The sequence below is a fragment of the Polistes dominula genome, unplaced genomic scaffold (assembly GCF_049000335.1).
Source record: "Polistes dominula isolate Pdom_NZ unplaced genomic scaffold, Pdom_raw_medaka contig_15, whole genome shotgun sequence".
NCBI lineage: Eukaryota > Metazoa > Arthropoda > Insecta > Hymenoptera > Vespidae > Polistes > Polistes dominula.
The window spans coordinates 5,343,247-5,357,500 of NW_028300915.1; the positions used below are offsets into that span (position 1 = coordinate 5,343,247).

At 28.2% G+C, this 14,254-nt stretch overlaps 2 protein-coding genes across 26 annotated transcripts in view; one reads left to right on the plus strand and one right to left on the minus strand.

Moving 5' to 3' along the window:
• The first annotated feature begins 359 nt into the window (after positions 1-359).
• strat (RAB interacting factor STRAT) lies at positions 360-2,512 on the plus strand. The gene is made up of 2 exons (XM_015331147.2): positions 360-629; positions 786-2,512. The coding sequence occupies exons 1-2, from the start codon at positions 501-503 to the stop codon at positions 1,023-1,025; spliced, it is 369 nt and encodes a 122-aa protein (XP_015186633.1). The 5' UTR covers positions 360-500; the 3' UTR covers positions 1,026-2,512.
• pHCl-1 (pH-sensitive chloride channel 1) overlaps positions 1,591-14,254 on the minus strand; it is a 95,694-nt gene continuing 83,030 nt past the window's right edge. For 11 of the 25 annotated variants that reach the window (XM_089170495.1, XM_089170494.1, XM_089170493.1 and 8 more), the window contains one exon: positions 10,935-14,254. This exon is cut by the window's right edge and continues 1,204 nt beyond it. Coding sequence is in view for 14 of the 25 variants with exons in the window: in XM_089170504.1 (XP_089026630.1) it covers positions 8,437-8,568; positions 9,137-9,289 (285 nt within the window). In the remaining 11 variants the exon portion in view is untranslated. Of the gene's footprint in view, positions 8,569-9,136; positions 9,290-10,934 lie in introns of those variants that run through there. The other 14 variants (XM_089170501.1, XM_089170508.1, XM_015328672.2 and 11 more) reach the window with 4 other exon arrangements.

Consider the following 14,254-nt stretch of genomic DNA (forward strand, 5'->3'; position numbering starts at 1 on the left):
GGTGATCTTGAAAACATTAAAAAGAATAATATAATGATCATGTGAATCCTTTACAGTCATTCTAAATTTGATGTAGCCATACTTCATATCTTTAAATCCAACAGAGACATTCAGATGTTCTGCTTCTTGTGATTCTTTATGTATATGATATATTTAAATAGATTATTTATTTCATATATATAGTTTATATATTTTATTATTTTATATAATAAAATAGTAATAGCATAAGTATTATAAAATTTAAATACTTATTTATTTTTAAAATTATCATCAATTGATATCGAAATGATATTATCGATTTGCGATTATCGATAGTTGCTAAAGATGAGTGACTATTAGAGACAGTTTTATTGGTTATAGGTTATAATTTTTTAATCCGAAGTTTACGAGTTAAAATAGTGATATTAATTTATGGCGCCATTGTTTTAATCATATTAGTGATAATATAATATTAAAGTGATTATTTGTTTTATTCATAAGTTTATTATAAAAGCTAAGGTATGTCGACGAATGAAGGTAATATAAATATTGGAACATATTCAGATGGAAGGAATAAGGAAAAAATATTTTGCTCTTTCTGCCCATCAAAGATACTTAATGCAGAAACTGCTGTTTTTGTTACAATGGAGGTAAATTACATTAAATATATTTGAATAATTTAATTACTTTAAAGCTTTTATAAATTATTTTATAATCTGAATGTAACGTAAACTTTATGTTCTAGCAAGTATTAGTAAAATATCTGATGATACAAATTTTACATTAAAACATGTAATCATTTTTAGTTTGCACTACCGCACATACATTCTAAAGGAGAAGGCGAAGGCAATCAACAAGAAACGATCACAGAGTATTGGTATATAGAAGATATGTTTGCGTTTGAAAATATTGGAGTATCTCATACAGTAGGAAATATAAAATATTTAGCGTGTGCAGATTGTGAAAGAGGTCCAGTTGGTTGGCATGATTTAGCTACAAAGAAATCTTACATCGCTGTGTCTAGAGTTAAGCACGTTAAGTTTTAAGTCTGACTTTTATAATTTTATATACAAGATGAAAAAAGTATTTGTTGGCCTATAAAAAACGTGAAAACTTATAAAAAAATGTTTTACCAAAGACAAGGATGATCAATTATCTAAAGTAATTAAAAGTGTCTGTTGAGGAAAGGGAAAGAAATATAAATATGTATATGTACGTCCACGAACACACACACACACACACACACACACACACAATGCGCATCACACACGACACATATATATGTGTGTATAAAAATTTCTGTAGGTATATTGAATATTATTCACTGTCTTTATATGCGAATGTAAGTAAAACGAATAAGAGCAATAAGATTGTATAAAGTAAAAAGTACAACATTACATGCTTGTTTTGTATGTCAATTTTCAAAATACAAATGCAAGGGAAAAGGTATACATACCTTACATCTGAACGAATGGTTTAATATCAAAGGATATATATATTATTATATGTTATGTATATATACATAACATATACACATAACATATATTTAATGTATTTTTGACAAGAAGAAGGATGCTTAGACATGGATTGGTCTAGGCATAAAACACGTCGCTAGTTTAATCGACATTTTAATATTTAATCACGTTACAAACACAGCCGATAAATCAGATAATTAATCGTTACGATCATAATACGTTTACAGTGATCAATAAACCCGCTTACGATTAAAAATCACTTGTCAATGTTTATATAATACGTATGCATCCGTTCGAATCAGTATAATCTTTAATGTTAATCGTGATTTATATAGTGTCTCCCCATTTTTATGCGTGTCATCGTTTCTTTTTCGTATAACTTTTTTCTCTCTGTTTATTTCTGTTTATTTTTCTTTTCTTTTTTTTTATTTTCGTTTATGTTTACGATTATTACGCGTGTGCGTTATCCTACGCGCGTATCGCATATACGCGGGAGGAGAAAACTAATCTTTAAGAATCATTTATTTTTCTTTCTTTCTAATTTGCCTTAAATATTGCAAAAATAATCGTGCGCTCTTTCACGCTGTTATCGGCTTTTAAACATCACAGCTTTATCTAACGCAGATTGTTACGAAGTAATATATTCGTTTCTTTTTCATTACGCGTATCCCTTAACAATGCAAGTGTTTAAATATACGTGCTATATAAGTGCTCTTTAGTTATAATTCATAATGTTAATTTGCGACGACGGCTTTGTGTGTGTTATGTATATATGTATGTATGTTGTATGTATGTATGTGTATGTGTATGATGTGTGTTTGTCTGTATGCAATATTTGGTGTGTATATGCGCACACGTGTCTCTAATCGCCGTATAATTTTTTAGGCAATACAATGATAATAACAATAACAATAACAATAATGAATAATAATAACAAGAATAATTGTATTACAGGATAATAATGTCTTTTTATAATTAGAAGAGTACCGAAAAACGAAAAATAATAACAATAACTAAGAGCAGTAAGAACAATTTTTATAAATTTAATGAGAATCTTATTTGCGTGATCTTTGTGTGTTCATTTTTTTGTCTTCTTTTCTTTTCTTCTCTTCCACCGTACCTCTTTCTCTCTTTCTTTCTCTCTCTCTCTCTTTCTCCCTTTCTTCCTGCTTTTATATCACATAAGTTATAATAAGGCTCATCTTTACATAAATTTATCATTTCATTTTTTTCGACACTACGAATCGCGCTTCGATTTTTGTAATCACATCACATATTATGTTATTTACATATTTATAAATATTCCATTTCTATTTTCTCCTCTATTTCTATTATTTTCTTTTTTTTTAATCAACAGATAAAAGAAAAAAAAAGAAAAAGCGACATTATTATTTTAATTAAACGTAAATGAAATCGGTACAACAAATAAAAATCTTTTAGATTATAGGAAAATTTATTATTAATAGATCGGCGATTTAGAATAATTTGAGAGATACAATCTCTTTAAGAGGATGAAAAATATGAGAGTAGTTCCTTTCGATCTTTTTTTTTTTGATATTGTTATTAATTTTTTTAAACCGTAAACACGAATATTATCGATGTTTGACACAACAGATACAGTTAAAGCCGTGATATTACTTTGCGAGAGATTTCGGTGCTTCACCATGGGATACTAATACTCTTATTTTTTTTTATATAAATTTTTTACTTTTGCGATGATTATCTAAAATTAGTAACAAACGGTTTTTTATTTTTATTTCCTTTTTTTTTTAGTTTTCTTCATATAAGTATATATATAAGTAGGCGTACGGCACTTGCATAAGCACACAAATTACGCGTATTCGCGGTTGACCTTTTTTTTTGCATGATATTTTAATGAGTGCAACTAACAATATGAGAATAAGGACGCCATTGTGAAGTTAGCATTTTATTTACTGGCATTTCGTGGAAAAAATACGTATTTGATTTTACATGTATTCATTATTATTTTTCTTTCATTTTTTTCTCTTTTAACATTTATTTCAAATATTTTAATCCTCAATTTTCGTATAGTACAAAATTTATGCGTTGATGAACAGTCAGAGATTTGAAAAAAGAAAATGAATTACATATGTTATTTTGATGTTCTTGTAAACGTAGAAATATGTGATAATATTTTATCTTGTTATGGGGAGTTAATTTATTTTTGTTAATCGTTTATTTAAATAAATTTGAGCAAAATTTTATAGAATTATATTGGATTAAAATACAACTTGTTATTCTGCAAGATGCCAGTGAATTACGATAAATGCTAACTGCGCAAAGGCAGTGAAGACTTTGTAGGATTATGTGTTTTGGTCCGTGGAGCGTTTAAACGTTAGTAACATTAATTAATTAAATAACTAATTAGCAGTCCTATCACCTAGAGGTGTTCTTATTTCATTCTTTTTCTTTCATTTTTCTTTTCTTTCCGTATTAATCTACAACAACGTGAAATTTATAAACGTAGGTGATTAGAGGGTTATCATTTTACTCGACAATGCTGTTTTGTTTAATGTATTTTTGTCTTTAATTTCATTGCAAAATATTGCTTCCCATTGTTCTTGCCCCTAAATTTTTTTTCTTTTTTTTTTTTTTTACGTAACGTTCATCGTTCTTTCTCTCTTTTTTTTATTTTTTTATTTAATCAGAAAAATTTTGTCACTTATTGTTAGATATTTCTTGAAAAATTACGAATATTATTTAACACAGCTGAAGCCTTTCTTTTATTTTCCTTTTTTTTTAATTTCATATAGGAGTTATAATATATTTAAATAATATATTACCACATATACTCTCTCCCAAAAATTGCAAATTTTCAAATTTTACGCGTTGCACATTTCACTGAAATTGTTCGATTTTACGATCATTTGTAATCGGTTTTATAATTTCCTTCTTAACATTTGTTTTCTCTCTCTCTCTCTCTGTCTCTCTTCTTTTTCTTTCTTTCTTATTGTTTATAACACGGCGAAACACTTTCATTCTACGCAATATTCGTTGTGTCGATTTATAACAATTTAAATTTCAACTTCTAGCGAAGTTTATTGCATGCGCATAAACTGTGCCATTCGTCTGTGCCATTGCTGTTATTTTCTCTTTGAACCGAGTCAATACAAATCATTCCATACTTTTTTCTTCTTATTATTTTTCCTTTCTTTTCATTATTATTATTTTTTTTTAATTTCATATTTTCCAAAATTTCTCTACGAATATTTTGTTCGCTTTTGTCCACCTCGACTCGATATATCCCCATAAGAGTATTATTTTCAATAAGCTTAATATATAATATGAGTGAATAACGTTAAAATTTATAAAGACATCGCCAGCAAAACGAAAACATCTATGAATTATCGAGATTTCGCGCAGCTCTTTAAGTATATATACATATATAATGTATATATGATATTATATTATTCAGGTTGTGTATCAAAGGAACAGATCTTTCTTCTTTTTATTTTTTTTTCTGTTAGAACAATCGTCTGCCATCTTGTTTTCGATCGTCCATTTTCATCGTTTATGTTTATTCATTTATTTATTTTTCTTTTATCATTTTTTGGTTAAATCTAGCATAATTTTATATACATACATATATATACACATATTTATATCGTCGATGAATTATTTATCTATTTACACCTCTTTATTAAGAATTATGAAAAACGAACGATCGCGAGAAAATAAACATTCTTTTTATTAATTTATTCATTTTATTATCGTTATTTTTCTGTATTTTTTTTTTATTTATTTAAATTTAGGAAAATTTCAGAAGCAAGAAGAAACGTGTATATACGCGATCGTTGAATGTTTTTTGCACGGAGACGGCCATTGTTGATGATCCATTAATTTATCCTTTAATTTATTTTTATCATAATCATCACCATCATCATCATCATCATCATCGGTTTAGCGTATCGTTGTTAAAACAATGAATCCGTGCTTCGAACTTAATCGTATCTGGCAGTGCTTAAAAAATACGTATATATATATATATCTTTCTTTTTCTATACATGTACGTATTTATATATGTATATATGTATGTATGTATTTAAGTACGATGTGGACGATCAAGAAGATATTTTCGAAATTTCGTAAAGCAGCGATTAATATTAATGTGTAATACGAGGAAGTCATTGTAAGACTCCGAAAAAACTGAGACGGATGAAAAAAGCCGTTTTTTATAAGTATTCTACCTACTATATCTTTGAAAAGCACATTCGCTCTTTTTTTTTTTTAAACAATCGAACGCTCAAAATTTCGCTCTACGACTCGTCAAATTCTATCATAGTAAGTTTCTTTTGAATTTAAGTTTATATTCGTAAGTGGCAGGACCTAGTCGGTCAATTCATTAACATCAAGACTTAAAAAGGAAGAAATATAAATTAAAACTTACAATTTTTTTCGAGCCTTGCATTCGACGAATTTCTTTATGTTTTCTTTTCTTTTTTTTTTGTCTTGTCAATTTCTACATCCCTCGTTCTATTTTTGTCTTTTCCTTGTTACTTTTTTACGAATTCTTTTACAAAAATTACAGTCACTTTCAATTACAGCCTGCGTGCGGCATTTAATTCTACTCGCAATTTTTATCTCGTTCTTTTTTCTTTCTTTTTTTTGCCTCTTTCTCTTTCTCTCTAGTACAATTATCAAATAAGTCTTACGATAATTATCTTTAATAACTCCCTTGAATGTTCCGTTTTTACGCATCTATTTTTCATTTCTTCTTCTTTTATTTATCTCCCTTCTTCTCGCTTGGTCTGTAGAGTATTATTATATATATATATACAGTGAGTCACAGAAGTATTCGTACCCGTTTTCACTGTAAATTTGAAATAATTGATATTTGGTTCGAATGCAAAGCTTCAAAATTCTTATAAGTATAAACCTATTTTATTCGGATTTATTCAACTTCCAAATAGATATCAATACTATTGCAATAGAATATTTTATTCTTACAGAGAAATATAATTTTATTTAAATGAAATAACAAAATTGATCTCACACAAAAGTATTTGTATTTACTTAAGATATAATAAAAAATACAATGATTATTTTGGTATGTAGTACTTGATTAATTTTTTCTTGCATCTTATAATGCTTTTTAGACGATTCGGCATATTTTACGAGACTAATTTTTTTAATTAATCGTGTAAAATTTTACTTCTATTTTAATAAAATGTTCTTTTATAATAACATTGATATTAATTTCAAAGTTGAATAATCCTAACATATGTTTCTGTGTATAAAAATTTTGAAATGTTGTATTACAAGAAAATATTGATTGTTTTAAATTGGCAGTGGGAGTACGAATACTCCTGAGTGAGACTCACGGTACATATGTATATATATATTGCTCAATTATTATTAAAGAAGGTATACGTGGTATAACGCGAATCATCATTGTTCATTAATCATCTCGCACGTAGTACCGATAATGTTGGCGATAATATTTATATACGTAATAGTGATAATGGTATAGTGATAAGGTAGTAGCGGTAGTAATAATAGTAGGTAATAGTAATAGTAATAGTAATAGTAATAGTAATAGTTATAGTTATAGTAATAGTAATAGTATAGTTATTGTAATGGTAATAGTAATACTAATAGTAATATTAATAGTAGTAATAATAACAATAAAAATAATAATTATATAACATGATAATATAATAATAATTAATAATAATAATAATAATAATAATAATAACAATAATAATAATAATTATAATATCAGTAGAGTATACGTTAAGAGAAGTAGTTCCCGGTAAGATTTATATATATATATATATATATATAATATAATGACTGGATGGAGAGCTTTTCGTTTGACTAGATTCCTCGAGTGGAATTCCTTCCATTGTCATTTTTATTTCGTATTCCCCATTTTGGTTCTTCATTATTTTTTTCGATCTTTTGAGGATAAATAATTTTGCAACAGCAAAATTATTGCTCTGATTAAATATATATATATATATATATATATATATATATATATATATATATATATATACGTATATTATTATTATTATTATTTTAAAGTATCTTACATCTTAATTTAATTTGATTTGTTCAATCAAATAGATATAACAAGCACGTCGCTCGCTGCTTCGAGGGCAGGCAATTGCAGTCTATCTAAGCGAGCATGGACTGTTTGAAAAAAATATAAAAAAAAGCAAATAGAGAAAAGAAAAACTAAGAAAATAGAAGAAGAAGAAGAAGGAGAAGAAGAAGAAGAAGAAGAGACTAGATTATCCCAACGTCAACCGCAGATCACGTTTCTCCGGACGAACAGAATAATGCTTTTAAGAGTGCTATCACAATATTGTGTACGTTCTGTGTCCTTTGTTTGTATTTGTGTGTATGCGAGAGAGAAAGAGAGAGAGAGAGAGAGAGAGAAAGAGAAAGAGAAAGAGAGAAAAAGAGAGAGAAAAACGAAATCTCGTTGGAGGATATTTTTTCTTCTTATTCCTCCTTCCTTCCTTCACGTCCTCTTTCTTATCTTCCTTATTTTCCTTCTCATCTTACACATCTTAATATATATATGTTTTTTTTGTTTGTAATCTTATGCATTGTTTATATTTTTCCATTTCGTTTCTACTCTCGACTGATAATTTGGCCGGACACATATTTTACGAGACACGCTTGGTCAATCATTGAAAGTCATCCTCCTGAGAGAGAGAGAGAGAGAGAGAGAAAGAGAGAGAGAAAGAGAGAGAAAGAGAGAGAGAAAGAGAGAGAGAGAAAGAGAGAGAGAGAGAGAAGAGAGAGAGAGAGAGAGAGAGAGAGAGAGAGAGAGATGCTAACACACGCGACAAATATTGCCGTTTTTGTCATCATCGTAATCGTAATCGTAATCGTAATCATCGTTATCTTCGTCTTTGCCATAATATTTCACGAACGAAGAACTCTTATAGATCATTTAGATCTTTTCATAGTCCAAGATCAATCAATCGTCCATTTTTCATCGTTTATTCTATGAGCTGCCTTTGTAATGGATGAAGAAGAATGTAAGGAACATGAAGTAGGCGACCGGAAAGGTGATCCTCGCTATCACGTCGATCGTTTTCGCCACTCTGATTGGATGCGGTGGTTCTTTTTTTCGTATCTGTAAGATGAGATATTATTCGTTAACGTGCTCTATCGTTCGATTGGAAGAAAGTAAAGAGAGATTAGAGAATTCTTTTTTTTTCTAATTTCTTTTTCTTTTTTCGATTAAATGTTACAATAAAATTTGGATTCAATTATAATATGTTAATTGTCGTTTAATATTAGATTATAAATTATGATAAAATGTGTGTATTAACTAATTTTATTACTTAATATATCTACGTTAATTTCGATTTTATGAAAAAATACTCAGGACAAACCTTACGTTGTCTTCAAATAGCATATTTGATGGTGAAAAGCATTTTTTTTTTTTTATGAAATTCTAAGTTCTTGTTTCAATATTCATGATCATACTTTTTTTCCGTAAGTGTATCGATTCATCATACGTGCATTTACGAAGAGAAACATTATCGTTAATACTTGTAATTTTATTATCCAAAATGAGATATATGGTAAAAATATTATATGATATACAAGCATATATTATCTGTGATGATAATTGAAATGAAAGTTTTTCTTTTATAAAAAAAACATTGATCTAATTCATTAAATATCTTAGATCATACCTCAGCTGTGCAACCATTGGTGGCTGTGTGCGTGCATGGATTTGGGCCACAGTTGGTACAAGTAACGATCTCGTTCGGTCCCGTTCCACCACCAGTTGGAGGTCCACCCTCTCGCTTCTTTTTACCCTGCGACAGGGTCTCCGTAGAAGAAAACTTATATTCTTATAGCCCGCAGTTCGTTTAATCAAGCAACGATCTGTCATTTACTCGATTCCTTTTATTATTATTTATTTTCTTTTTCTTTTCTTTTAATAGTTTCTTTTAATCATAAATTTTGACTAATTGTAAGAGATCATCTTTATCTCGAAATAATAGTAAATTGTAAATTCGTCACGAGATCGATATCGAGACGAAATAATTGACTAGCTCTGTGAGTTCGACAAAAAGGAATAAAACAAAGAGAGAAAGAGAAGGAGAGATAGGTGAGGATATAGGGAAACAGGGGAAAGGAATAACGAGCTCTTTGATTGAACGTCGAAAATAGAAGAGCGTTTGAAACTGTTCTTAAATTCGAAAGTTCGTTGGATTGAATTCAGTGAAACGATTTAATCGAGTAAATGTATAGTTGCTCTTTATTTTATTATACGTATGTATTGTATGTACACACCTCGTATAAACGTATATCGTATGAGTTATCATTTGATTCGAAATAGATTTATGTATTTATTTGAATACACGTGTAAACTCATTTTTTTTTTATTATAAAAAGTATATCAAATTTTTCTTATAATTAATTATTATTATTATATACGTCTTTCTCGAAAAATAAATTTGAAATTATCATACAGGTATACGTTTATATATATCGAGGAATGTTCTCGTGCCTTTGCGTATTATAATATTTGGATGACATGCCGTATATAACATCTAATAATACGTCATACACAGTCACACATCGGACCTTTTTAATATAAACAAAAATAAAATATTTATTTATTATAGTTGTAGAAATATTCAAGACATGTTTTATATACAAATTTATCTCCAAGAAGTATTCATTTTTAATCAAATATTTAATTATCGAGTTAAAATAAAATTTTATTATTATAAGTAAATATATAGTAATAATATATAGGCAATATATATATCTATATATATATACAAAAGATTGCGTATTGTATATCGTCCTATCTCTGTATTTTAGCGATCGAAGAATTTAATTATGAAATTTCCAAGATTCACGACCGTTCTTTGACACCGCCTTTCACGAAAATATTTCGTGCATTTGAGATCGTCCTCGTATCGGAAGTACCGTACGGAAGTTTCGCATTGTCGAAACATCTTTCCTTATCATCTCGTTATAATCCTTTCGATCATCTGTCTTTCTTTGGTCCGACGTGGACGTACGTGTACTTTCATTGTGTGACGATTGTATATCTTTAAGGAACAAAAACTAAAATAATAACAAAAAAATTAAATAAAATGAAAAGAAAAAAAAACTATAATATAAGAAACATATAATATCAAAATTTGGATATAGATATAAAAATAATAAAAGAAAAAAAAAGATACGTTGGATTTAATCGTTATTAAAATATTTAAAATAAAAGAAAATGAATAAAATAAAATAAAATCAAGTTTAAATCAAATCAAATCAAATAAAAAGAGAGATCGTCATTTACGCGATCTCGAATTTATTTTATTGAACTCTCGATCGATCGATGAAAAGATCGATCGATCGATCGATCAAATGGATACTTTATTTTTTTTCTCTTTATATGTATATAATACTATTTCTTATTAAAATTAGCGTAGGCTATCGATGATATGAGAGTAAAAATGAGGAAGCGTATGCGTCTCGTGGTTTCATATAAATTCTTCATATTTCTTTGCTGACTTTTTCTTATATTAAAACGCTATTAATTGTCATTATTATCATTGCCATAATTGTTTTTCATTTTTATGCGTTAGCGGCGATCTCGTTTTCTAATTATTATTTTTTTCTTTTTTTATTATTATTATATTTAAAATTAATTTTCTTTTTTTTTTATTTGCTTTTTTTTTGTTTTCTTTTTTCAAATTTGTCATCAATTTTGCAAATAATCTAATAAAGGCGGTGGTGGTTAACTGCCCAAAGCCAATGAGATGACGGTAAATATTAATATGGTTCGTTAGCCAAAAGAATGGAGAAAAAAAAAGATAAGAAAAAAAATAACAAGAGAAGAGAAAAAATTGATAATACAAAAAAAGAAAAAAAATAATCAAAGACAAACGGGTTGTCTTTGAACGAAACAGTGCGAAGTTTCAAATGTTTTTGTTAAGTATTACCGAAATTTTTCGATGATATTTCATCAAGCTTATGCTACATGTCAAGCTTTAGTAGGGTGGCCGTAAAAGAGGGTTGGGGTGGGCTGGGAATGAGGGGAGTGAGGGACAATCCAATGGCAAAAAGCGAATATTTCATACCATAGTAAAGAGGCGTGATATGTATATATATATATATACAAAAATTATATACATATCATATAGATCTGGTTATAAAAATAAATAAATAAATATTAAAATGAAAACATGAAAAAAAAGAAAAAAGAAATAAGAAATAAGAAAGTTGATTTCAGCGATTCGTTCAAGTAAAAGAAAACAAAAATAAGAAAATTACACGTTACTAAACACGGACACTCTTCGTTTAAGCATTCTCGTCGTTTGATTTTAATACCACCGATCGAGATTTATAATAATGATCCGAAGGTTGACATGATCGTGATGTGAACGCAAAAAAGCGCCATCTTATTACGTGTACGAGAAATGCGAACATGCGAATCTTTTTTTTCAAGCTGTTCTCACTACTCAAACAATGCCTACGAAATAGGGAAAAGATAGATTGTAAAAAGATTACCCCAAACAAAAAAAAACAAAAAATAGAGAAACAAAAGATAAGAATATAATATATTTATATCGATGAGAGGCCATAATCACGACGTTTTTTTTCTATCGTCTTTTTTTGTCCCATTATTATTGACTAATAAGATCATCAATTTCTCGTTTGTCTCTATTGATCAATCAGGATGAAGAAAGACAGAACGATAGAGAGAGATGTAAGATACAAGTAGAGATAAATAGATAGATGGATGGATAGATAGATAGATAGATAGATAGATAGATAGATAGATAGATAGATAGATAGATAGATAGATAGATAGATAGATAGATAGATAGATAGATAGATAGATAGATAGATAGATATATAGATAGATAGATAGAAAGAGAAAGAGAAGAATTAGTTTAACAAATAACGCGAAACGTCGTGAGTATTAATTGCCAATATGAGTAGGATATCTTGATAACAATGCCGTCATGAAATTAAATAGATTAAACGTTAATCATTGTTAACGAAACTTAATATATAGATCTTCGTTAATCGTAAAAGCATGTAAAGGATATGCATGTAAAGGAAGAAGCTTGATCATGCTTAAGTATATATATACATACATACATACATACATATAATTCACAAACGACCGGATCAAAGTTTCGATGCGATACATGCAGGTGCATCGGTGACGTCAAGTTATGCGATTTATGCGTTTGGATACACATACACGTAGATAGAGAGGCGTGTATACTTACTTACATGCATACGTGCACATACGTGCATGTACATATATATTAGATATACAAAGAAAGACATTATAATAATACGTAAAAGAAGGTAAAATATACGCTACATATTTTCATCGATCGAACACACGATGCATATATGAGAAGAGAAAGTTAAGGTTCGCCAAGATTATTGGATTTACAAGGCGTCTTTTATATTTTTCCTTTTCTCAAAATGTATTTAAGTATATGTGTGTTTGTGTGTGTATACATGTGCGCGTGCGTTGCTTTCTTTTTTGTCTCTTCTACGTCATCCCTTTTTTCCGAAGAAGTAGAACTATCGATCTCTGCCATTTTTTTTACGGATAGATAGTTAGATAGAGATAGAAAGAAAGAGAGAGAGAGAGAGGACAAGGAGGTGAATTAAGAAGAGAGAGAGAGAGTGAGAGAGTGATAAAAAAAGAAATTCAAAGACGTTCGGTCGATTAGCTCCTACAAGAAAAAAAAACTATAGACGAATATCCGTGTTACACGGGTCTTCACGATTTACGTATGCGTTTATATATGCATGTATGTGCATAGATAAGAGAAATTCATGTTTGGCTTTTTTTTCCGATCGAATCCTTTGTTTTTTCTTTTACTCTTTCTTTCTTTCTTTCTTTCTTTCCTTTTTTATTATTCTTTATCTTTTTTCCGTTCTACTGGACGAAGTGCTAGTCGATAGAAGTTCGTAGCTATTTGACCTTTTCCACAATATCGACAGGAACGTTTGAAAAATTCCCCTGTGTTATACTATCTAGCTCGTTCGTTATCACCGATCGCGATATATTTTCGATTAATAGTTCGAACCTCGTTGTTCTTTGCGTATATTCAATACATATATAATATATACATAATTTATGTATGTATGTACTATGTGCATAAAATAGAACATATAATTTCGAATGTATTATTATTTCATATATACTGTGTTATTATTATTATTATTATTATTATTATTATTATTATTATTATTATTATTATTATTATTATTATTATTATTATTATTATTATTATTATTATTATTATTATTATTATTATTATATCATATCCATATCCCGTTATCGAGAATCTTACATTTTTAAAATTTATTTCCACTTTTACGTAGTGTTACGTGTTAATATATCTCACCATGTAATTTATATAATTTATATAATTATGTACTTATATTATAGATATTTAATATGCACGTTTTGAGTCAAAATCTTCTATCGTGTGACAAGAATTGATGTAATTTTTTTTCCATACCTTTTAAGAGATTTACGTATTTAAAATAATATTTTAATTATGTACAGATTGTAACATAATTTATGATTTAAGATTAAATTGCGTCTTGTAAATCCAATTTATTCGATGTTAAAGAGAAGATTAGAGAATAAAGATTATTTATAAATACAGTATGTATAATAAGAGAGAAAAAGTGAGGAAGAGAAAATAATATAATTTCTTTATTTTTTTTTATTTTTAAATGAATTTATCGTCGACTACTTTCTACGTTGTTGAATGCATTTTGCACGGAACATAAGAGACTAGGCGTGTGCT

What these genes read in the sequence shown, in the direction of transcription:
- strat (XM_015331147.2), top strand. Translation starts at nt 501, where the DNA reads ATGTCGACGAATGAAGGTAATATAAATATTGGAACATATTCAGATGGA. An exon ending in CTGTTTTTGTTACAATGGAG is followed by an intron (nt 630 to 785) that starts GTAAATTACATT and finishes AATCATTTTTAG; the next exon opens with TTTGCACTACCGCACATACA.